Consider the following 10525-nt stretch of genomic DNA (forward strand, 5'->3'; position numbering starts at 1 on the left):
TTACACGTAAGAAATAAAAAAAAATACAACTTTTTCCTTAAAAATCTGTAATAAAATATCTAAAAATAAAAGAGAATTAGATCAATTATTAGAAATTAGTTGATCTGATTTTTTTTTCTTACTTCTCCTACTAGTGTTGTGTAGCGTTGTTTCTCGAAGGAATAATAATTTTACTGGGAATCAAAGGACCCTGATTAAAGAGTGAATTATCAGAATAGCACTTCACCTAGCTTGTCCCTTCAACATATAAAAAAATCTATATTGGTATCAAAACCATGAAGAAAATTCTTTTTGCCCACGGCTTTCCTGAAACAACTAATTCCATTCCCACCCAATTTACATCGATGGTGATGCATACGTGTTCTTAATTTTATTTTATGGAGAAATTATAGAACCTAAAACCAAATTAAGAAAAGTTAGTCACTAAACAAATGGTTCATCCATTAGGGAATCATACCCCGAACCACATCACTTCCTCCTACTGAGTTGACTAACATTATTTATACTTTTAATAATTTTATTATTATACAGGTAACACCTCTTTAACACATTAAAAAGACGATTAATTTGTAGCTTAGCTAGCTACCTACTTACACTTTTTATGTAATTAACAGATCATGCCACTCTTATTTAGCAGCCACCTACATACACTTTCCATGAAATTAACAGATCATGCCCTTCCTAATTAGCACAAGAGGCCCATTTAATTGTTGGTATAGAGTAATGTTTCATACCATGTTTTTCTACCACATTTTTATACCACCTTAGGTGGCATTTAATGTGGACAACCATATTATTTGAATTAATTAGATTTTTTAATTTAGTTCATTATTTAATAAAATAATAATTAAGAAAAATTAGTTAATTAAATGATGATTGTGATATACGAGGAGTCTTTCTCCTTTCTTTCCTTGGGTTTTGAAAAATTTTCAAATGATATGGTTGTCCACATCAGATATCAACTAAGGTGGTATAGAAATGTGATATAAAAATATGGTATGAATAGTATTACTCATACATGGTGTCGATAAATACTTTCTATATGGTCCCTCCTAACCCTAAGGCACTTTTTCTTATTTTCAAGAAAAGAATATTCAAACACACTAGCCAATTCAGTCCTTGACCTAACCTTCGAGCTCCACACTATAAAACATTGATTCTGCCCAGAACAATTCACCAAAAATCTACATGTGTTTTTCATTCCATTGAAGTCACAAGAAAACCCTATACAACCTTGGTTGCTTTAGTTTTTTCCCACCACTATAAATCCCCGACCTCTAATCTCTTCTGCTTAGGCAGTGATCATTCAGCTTCAAAAACTTCGTTTTCTCACAAACCCGCAGTTTTTTTTCCCCAACTTTAATTTTTCTTTTTGAAAAAATAGGAAGCTAATACAAGATACCTAGCTCTGCATATCAGGAGAGTTTGAATCCTGATCCTAGCTTACTCGGACCGATCGATCACCTTTCCTACCTACCACCGGGCTAACCCCAGTGGCTTGCATCTCTCTCTGGTTCTCTCATCTCTCTTTAAAACTCCACATCAAGAAGTTTGTGCAGGCTATTTTTTTATCCAACAATTCGTCGCGTTTATTGTAATTTAAAGGTAAGTGTTCCCGAAAACTATGTGGGGTATTTTGTCGATTTGTAGTGAGGACTTCGTTACATGTGTAACTTTGGATATAAAGTTTCTATGAAGTGAAATCTCACCAGTGTTTTTGGGTCAACCTTGCAGGTTTCAATAATTATAAAATGAGAATTCTCATGTCTGCCTGCAAACAAGTAGTACAGCCGATGGTGAGCTTCCAAGGCCCCGGGCTCACCAACATAAACATGGATCCGTTTTTACGGCGAAAAGATAAGGTTGTGATCGTAATGGGAGCCACCGGGACTGGGAAGTCCCGGCTTGCCATAGACCTCGCAAGACATAATCCGCCGGCGGAGATTATTAACTCGGACAAAATGCAAGTCTACAAAGGCTTGGACATCGTCACCAACAAAGTCACTGAGGACGAGTGTAAAGGCATACCTCACCATTTGATAGGCAAAGTCGATCCCGACTCAGATTTTACTGCCAATGATTTCAAGCACCATGCGTCGTTGGCCATCGAATCGATCTTGGAGCGTGACAGATTGCCAATCATTGCCGGGGGTTCAAATTCGTATATTGAAGCCTTGGTGGATGAACACTCGGAGTTTCGAATGAAGTACGAGTGTTGCTTTCTTTGGGTTGATGTGGCCATCCCCGTTCTCCACTCTTTCGTGTCAGAGAGAGTGGACCGGATGGTGAAGATGGGTTTGGTGGAAGAGGTGAGAAGAATGTTTGACTCTACAACTGAGAAAGAATATACGCGCGGAATCAGGCGAGCCATAGGCGTGCCTGAAATGGATGAGTATTTACAAGGCGAAGCAAGTGGTAATAACGATGATGAAACTCAAGAGAGGCTTCTTCAAGCAGCAATTTCTAAAATCAAAGAAAATACTTGCATTTTGGCGTATCGCCAATTGCAAAAGATTCGCCGGCTGCAAGCTCGGCGGGGTTGGAACATGCACCGCCTTGATGCCACGGAGGCATTCTTAAAGCACCACGCGGAAACGAATCAAGCGTGGGAAAAACTCGTGGCAAGACCTGCCACGCGGATAGTGCGTCAGTTCCTTTTGGATCCAATTCCCTCCCTTCTTCCGACAGAGAACATCACCGCCACTACCACGGCTGCGGTTCTTTCCACGTCTATGCCGACAGTGGCCACTGCAACACGATAGCTAGAGGAAGTAGGTCTGGCCGTCTCTGCGGTTAAATCAAAAATAAAAATTTAAGAAGAAAAACATAGTTACTGTGGGAATGTAAACGCTGCTGTCACTGTCAGGTGGTTAAGTTAAAAGTACATCTACATCTTGGGTGGCCGTACAGTTGGAAGCATTTTAGAAATCCGTGCTGGCTGCTTTGAAGGGATGATGATTCTTTCACTTCCTAATCTTTCTTCCATTTTCTCTTTTCTACTTAAACTGTTATAATTAAACTATATCAATATCTTATATTGTATTTTTATAAGAACATAAAAAAAAAAAATACGGGGAAAAGGAAAGAAAGAGAACAGAAATAGGATGAAAGAAAATCTTGCTCAGCTTTAAAGTGCTTTCTTTTACATTTCGTGTGTCCGTACGTACCACGCTGTGCGATGCGCCTGCGTCAAATCATCATCAATTATGAGTTGATAATTAGGCTGTGGGGTCCATATATATTGAGAGCTCTCCAATAAACCCTAGCTAGGCGTGTGCCGTTTTTACACCCTGAGTGATGATGAACTCTTTGTTCTTTTTATTTTACATGTATATTGCTAAATTGCTATGGTTTATTTGTGATTTGGGAATTGGGAATTTCCAACAAAATAAGAAGGTGTGTGTGCATTTGGTTCTTCCATCCATATCCTAATTTCTAAAGTTGAGTACGTACGTACATCTTCATCATGATTCCACATCTAAATGCAAACAAATTCACGATAGAGTTGGTCTTGAAATATAAGCAAGTTAAATCTAGCTAATTACAAAGTTCAAAGGAATTCACTAGGTTTGGCATGAAAATTAAGATATTGATTAAAATGTGTATTGATCGTGGAATTAATGTGCAATTTCCGTACGTGAAGATGTTCAAGTGCGCACAAAAAAAAAAAAACGTTAAAGCCACTGAAAACAATAATGTTTGATTAAATGAGAAAAATTGTTAAACAATTCTATAAAAAGTAATTCTAGATAGACCAACTTTTTAAATTACATTATTTACAAATCATGTGATGACATGATTTGTCACTAATAAGAAATATACACGTTAATCAACATTTAAAAAATAATTTAATTATCAACAACTACGTCATATAATTTATAAAATATGGTTTAAATAAATGGTCTCCCTAGCATTACCCTTCTATAAAAGTGTAAGTCTAGAATCTAGAGATTCAAATTAATATGTTACAATCTTGAAAGTAAATAACCAAGTGCGATCATCAATTAGATTGATAAGTCTGAATATATGAGCTATATGTTGAACACTCCAAGTACTATATGTGTTTTGTTGTTATATATTTGTGAGAAATTCAACGCAATACTCAACATATCAGTAATTAATCACTCACATGAGCAAAATCAACCTGTTATATATGCATGGGTAATTCACCGTAGGATATATATCGATCGACTCATAGTGATCTAAGAAGGTGAACAACTATTTATGTATGTGGAATCTATTGTAAGATGCACACATCATTAATACGGTTGAGTAATGTTCTTTAGATTAGCCCTTCTACCTTACCAAGTATACAATCATGATCAATCACCTTCTTGGACAACAGAGCCAAAGGTGAAAGAACCTGCAACGTGCTGGAAGGGACACAGAAGCCTCTCTATTTGCTGGAAGTGAATATGCTGTAATTGAAAATTTTTAACATCTAGCTTTGAGAACATATTGCTAATTGCTATATTACAATTGGGAATCTTTGAAATTAAGAGGGACCAAAAGGAAAACTGCTGTAACTGGTTGGGTCGTCTATGCAAGATCCCTTGTCGTTTTCATGCAAAAATGATTCCAAGTTCCAACTATGCAGATTATCTATAATATGGATTGGCCTTTATACCCACTCAGCACAGGCACTCACTCACCACCTCTTATGTTAAGAGAGGTGCGCGCGGGCCAACAGTGGGAAAAAAACATCTTTTGTTCTTAAGCTTCATGGCTTTTCTAGATAGGAAATGTCACATTAATGGTCAAAATCAACTTTATTAAAGGGGGTTAGAGAGAGTTAGGGCTTAATTTTTCTTATATGGGAATGGGATGGTGCCCAAACATACGGAAAATGTATTTCGCTTAGTGGATGAAAAGCCTAGAGAGGCCAATTGGTCATACCTTTTGATACTTTTGGAGAATGAATAATCGAATCTAAATATTGGAAGAGTAAAATACATGGGATTACTCTTTTCAAAAAAAATATGTTGGGTTTACTAATAGTTAATTAATTTAATTGGTGTTACTTAAAAATTCTGATTGTGTAGTTACTAAATGTTTTTATAAAGTTAAGATTGACTGAATAGGTATGTTTATTAAAATATAGTGATATTCTTTTTCACCTGAATGTAGGAGGTTTTATATTGAATCTCGTGAATGACAATTTCAATACAATTTTATTATGATTGACTTCCAAATTCTTCACTCCTTAATATAAATATATTGTTATATCATAAAACTTGCGAGATAGTATTTTTTTTAAAAAAACTTTTCTTTATAGTGTCAATTGATGGTGTCTATCCTCTATGTACAAACCTATGCCTTACTTGACATGACATCATTAAAACTCTACCCTTTTGATCAGACTTTTAAGCAACTGAATGTTTGAACTTTGAAGACCTAGCTACAACAAGGAGAAAAAAGTGTTACGTACACCAGAAAATAATATTTTTGCCAAACATAATTAAATTGGATGAACGTACGGTAAAAAAACGAAGTTAATTAAGATCGTCAAAGAGTCAAAGTAGCGCTACTATTCCTTGTCATTTCTCTGTCCTGTTATCCTTTGGTCGGTTTCTAATGGAAGAAAAAGTTAAGTTTGATTGGAATGGTAAACAAATTCCTGTTGTCTTCAACGATGCGTAACACCATCCATTCAACTCATCTGTTAATTTGTACTAAACAATATCAATAAAAAGAACAAACATCGCACTATCATATATAATACTATCGTTGATCAATGCATAATCTACATGCGTGATATGCTAGAACAGGCATAGGTTGCAGCTATATATTTGACTGGACTCTTAAGTTGTCATCTAGTCGGGTATGTGAGGGTTGTGATGATTTCTATCAACATGCTATTGCTATCACAAATAAATGACGCTCCAAGGGTTTTTCTTTTTCTGATCATGGTTTTAGGGCTTCATTCCATTTTTTTCTGGCATCGTCCCTCCACTTTTGATCAACAAGTTTGTTTGAACTTGCCGTGACATGAACCACAATATACACGTTTGACATATCACTGTACTTGAGCTAGAGCTAGCTAGGGTTTTACTTTTACAATATGATCTACCAAAATGATGTGTTTAGTTTTGTCAAGAGTCGGGTTGGAAATACTACTAAACTAATTGCTAGATGACCGAACGTGGGTCGAATATCTTTTATTGTTTTTCCTTTTTATGATTTCTTGATTGAAGTGGTAGGCCTTAAAACAAGTATCATCCATGGTCCTTAAAGTACTAGACAATTATTGAGGGAACCATGCATGCACACTCCTATAATTTTCGAAGCATAGGACATGCAATGAAATTGACTGGCTAGTATATATAAGGGAACTTTTAGATTGAAAATGTAATGCCAACCACAAGTTCCTATGGACACCTGCGAAGTCAATTGAAGATAAAGCCTCACATGAAAACAAAAAACAATTGCAAGTATCCGAAAAGAAAAGAAAACCTGCCAGAACACTGTCATAGTCAGCTTGAATTAATTAAACCCTACATTTCCAACCCTATTCCAAAAGAAGAAGAAAAATCGATAATGTCCTCTTGTACTCTTTTAATAATTGGCAACTTGTTTCTACTTATTTTAGATCCATTGTTTCTTGGAAATTTAGGTCAATTTTTTGGTTTTCTTGTCGATGTTTGCTGGCGGTGGCATTTGTTTTAATGGCTTGAGCACCAAGTTTTTGTAGTCTTGTATATGTATTTGGGTATTAGGGTTGGTCTCGTTTGCTGTCGTTAATTGTGATATAAAAGCTTTTGTGTACAACTCAGAAACGCGTATTAGCCACGATCGGATGAAAGAGAGAGAGCAATAAAACACGGTTTTTGGCTAGGGTTGTCGGGCTTTCATAAGTTATAACCACTTATAATTATTTATTAATACCATCTTAATCTTTTGCATAGCTCATTCATTTGGTCATGCCTCCATCTCAAATTTGTAGTCTAAAACAAAATGAAGGTGATTAAAAAAAATGAAATTCTTTGTTATATATGTGTATATACACGTTGGAAGATGTTCACTCACTAAAGTAAAGAAATGATTCTCGCACACCATTTTCACTTTTTGCAGATGTATATTGATTTATGATCTTTGAGTCTCCTTTTTATTTGTTCAATCTAAAGGCCAAAAGTGCAAAAGGGTTGCGTATACAAAAAAATAGTGTAACATCCCACATCACCCAGAGGAGTAGATCATGTAAGCCTTATATGTATATTCTCATCCCTACCTAGCACGAGGCATTTTGGGAGCTCACTGGCTTTGGGTTCCATGGGAACTCCGAAGTTACCCACTGGGAAGTTCTCGTGTGAGTTCCTAGAAACAAAACCGTGAGGGTGTGGTCGGGCCCCAAAGCGGACAATATCGTGCTACGATGGTGGAGCGGGCCCGGGATGTGAGAAATAGTATGTGAAAATCATTTCTCAATAAATTTGAAAATTTGTATGGATCGTTAATCAAAACTGATTCTTACTTGAATATGCCATTGAAATTTACAAGATCTCAATTTGAGCAGATATTCTTTGTTAATAATATGTTTAACACAAAAATATTATTCTGGATTCATAAATGATTTTCTTTATGTGCCATTCCTCGATATAGAGAGGTTACACTTGCTATAATATACAATGGAGCTCAACTACATTTTCAACTCGATCTCACATATATAGGAGGTCTCATAGGGATCTCAATATATAGTTAGACTCCAAAGCTTTTTCTTAATATTCATACTTAATCACAATTAAGAAATAATAGCGTGGACGGTGATGCCAAATGAAGGTTAATCACTCAGAGGTTATTATTATAGCTCTCGAAGCACGAATATACGAGTGAAAGTCAACTAGTTTCTGAATGTATATTTGTCTGATCCCTTACATGGGGGTGGGAGGTTGAGATTCTTGTAGTGGGTCTGCCCTATCTGGAAGCTTAATTAACTCAGAGGATATATATATATATATATATATATATATATATATATATATATATATATATATATATATATATATAGGAAGTACAATAATAGAATACAATGTAAGCACGCACCAATCTGGCAATCTGGTTAATTCAAATCCAATATTTGATGATGAAAGAAATACTATCTAACACAATGAAATCTTTTACTTGTGCACTAGAGAGATTTTGGTTTTGATTCAAGTGTGGACTAGATTTCATATGAAAGATATCCTCAAAGACTATGAGAGGTAGTACTCATTTCAAATCTCAAATAGATTTTTTCCAAATATTTATGGGGTTTGAGTTCCTCACAGATCATCATATCATGTAAGTTAAGACTAAGATTACATATAAAGTTATATGAAATATAATTTTCAAGGACTATGAGTTCGTCATATAAAATCTCAATTAGATTTTGCCTCCACTATTTGTGGGGAGGTCTTAGTTGAGTTTCTTACCTGGAATATCAGTGCATATCCTTAATACATTACAAAAATGATGATGCTGTTTTTATTAATCAAACGATCAGATTTTTTGTGTGGTTACAATCGCTACACCAATTTTTTAATCCTAAACGCGATGCACATGTTGTTTATACACTCATAAGATACCTCTTTTTTATTAGTTAGTGTTTCAACTTATTTTATCCGGCAAAATAAGGTTTTCGTTGCCTAAATTTTTGCCTGACAAAAATTCGTCGGCAATTTTAGTCGGCCAAAGGTCGTCACAAATATTTGTCCGATGACGACTATTAAAATTTTGTCGGGCAAATAATGCTTGCCGGACGAAAAATTTCACCAGACAAAATGCGCTGACCAACTTGGCTAGATGAATCAAACTTACCTGATGACAATATTTCCGGAAATAAAAAAAAATTATAAAAAGTTTGCCCAAGAAACTGTAGTCGGGCAAAGGAATTTAAAGAAAAGAGGGACAAATGTTTTAATTTTTTTTTTTAATTCGTGATCTATATTATATTTAATTTAAAAAAATTAATAAGTTTTAATTATTTTAATCTCAAAAGAAATCACCGTATTAAAAAAAATTATTTACTTATATTAAAAACTAAAATATTGTACAAATGTATGTATGTAAAATATCCTAAACTAACTACTCCTGGTGTGGTGTCACTTAGTACTATGGTCTAGTGGTATTCTTCTTCACTTGGAAGTGAGAGGTCCTAGGTTTGATTCTTGCTAAAGGCGAATTTGAACCACTTATTGCTCACCCATTGTGAGGCTAAAACCACCCTTCCCTTTTAGTATAGATGGTATCGATTGTTTAGGAAAAAAAAAAAACTACTCATATGGAGTGGTGGCTGAAGATCGCTCGAATGACCAGGGAAGTGAATGTCCAAATTTGTCATTACCTTCACCATCCCAACCGCCAAAACTCCTCCTCTCGCTAGCACGCAATTGCTTCCCAAGCTTCTTCTCGCTGGCGCATGGCCTTTAACTCCATTTCTAACTGTTGCAGTCTGGAAAACTTCCTGCTTTAAGGCTAAGAGCTAGATAAAGAAGATTCTCCAAGGTCCTGAACTCGACCCGCTCCTTGGCTGCAGAGCTCTGTCTTTTTCGTCGCTCAACCCCGTCTATCAGCAACTAAAGAGACATATATATGGATGAGGTGTCAGTTGCTCTAGTGGCCTGTTTGGTTGCTGTCAGGAGAGGTTGGTGAGATACTCATCATTCTTCTACGACATAGAAGCTTACAATAAAAAAGAGAAACCAATTAAAATTATTGATCATAATTTTAAAAATTTTAAATAGGGAAATTTGAAATTAAAATTTTGAATGGAATTTTATATAAATGTTGTTAGCCACCTGGTTGTCATAATTGGCATGCGTATCCCTCTAGATGTCGACTTCCGGAAAAAGTGAACTTTTCTCACGCTATTCCTCGACTCGAAAAGTAAGGGGCTGAGAACTAGAGTGATAGAGGTATTGCTTCGCTTCTAGTTACTCGTATTTGCCTCTTTTTTTCTGCTATGAATAAAAAATTAAATTAAATTAAAAAATGAACACAAAATTGAATTGAAATTTCAAAAAATTTACCATAAGAATAAAAATTACTGTAGAGTCAGTGCCAATTGTCCATCGTTTCTATAAAATCCAGGGGTGGATCGGTTATAGCTTCAACATGAGATGCACAAGTCTAGTAATACATGTACAACTTGTACTTCCACTCTTTGTACTAATCCGTCCACACTCGGTTTATGTACTCAAACATACCCAAATTTTCCGTGTCGATCTTGAAGTTGACCTGAAATAGACAAAAAAAAAAAATTGTATTAGTTTAAAAATACCCTAAATAAGTAAAAGTAATAAAAATAATAAATTAAAAAATTACACTTACCAATATCTCTTTCAGCATCGCCTCATGCATCTAGTGTTTAAAATATTAGTATTGGTGAAAATATCGATGCAAATTTGTGAAAATATTGATAGATATATAGATATCAATATCAATATCGGTTACCTTCGATGGAAACGATGAAAATTGGCTCAAAAACATGGAAATTTAAAATGAAACTTAAGGGAATGTCAAACACTGGTTTAGATAAAATACTAGAGTT

The 10525-nt window shown here is 35.1% G+C and overlaps 1 protein-coding gene across 1 annotated transcript; it reads left to right on the forward strand.

Annotated features, from left to right (window-relative positions):
• The first annotated feature begins 1175 nt into the window (after positions 1 to 1175).
• On the forward strand, positions 1176 to 2971 carry LOC137738353 (adenylate isopentenyltransferase 5, chloroplastic-like). Its single transcript, XM_068477991.2, has 2 exons — positions 1176 to 1605; positions 1735 to 2971. Exon 2 carries the CDS (start codon positions 1752 to 1754, stop codon positions 2760 to 2762), a length of 1011 nt encoding a protein of 336 aa, XP_068334092.1. The 5' UTR covers positions 1176 to 1605; positions 1735 to 1751; the 3' UTR covers positions 2763 to 2971.
• The last annotated feature ends 7554 nt before the right edge of the window (positions 2972 to 10525 follow it).

The sequence above is a fragment of the Pyrus communis genome, chromosome 13, assembly GCF_041283825.1.
Source record: "Pyrus communis isolate YQ-2024b chromosome 13, ASM4128382v1, whole genome shotgun sequence".
NCBI classification, from domain to species: Eukaryota; Viridiplantae; Streptophyta; class Magnoliopsida; order Rosales; family Rosaceae; genus Pyrus; species Pyrus communis.

Coding starts and splice junctions, on each gene's coding strand:
- LOC137738353 (XM_068477991.2), top strand. CDS start 1,752: ATGAGAATTCTCATGTCTGCCTGCAAACAAGTAGTACAGCCGATGGTG.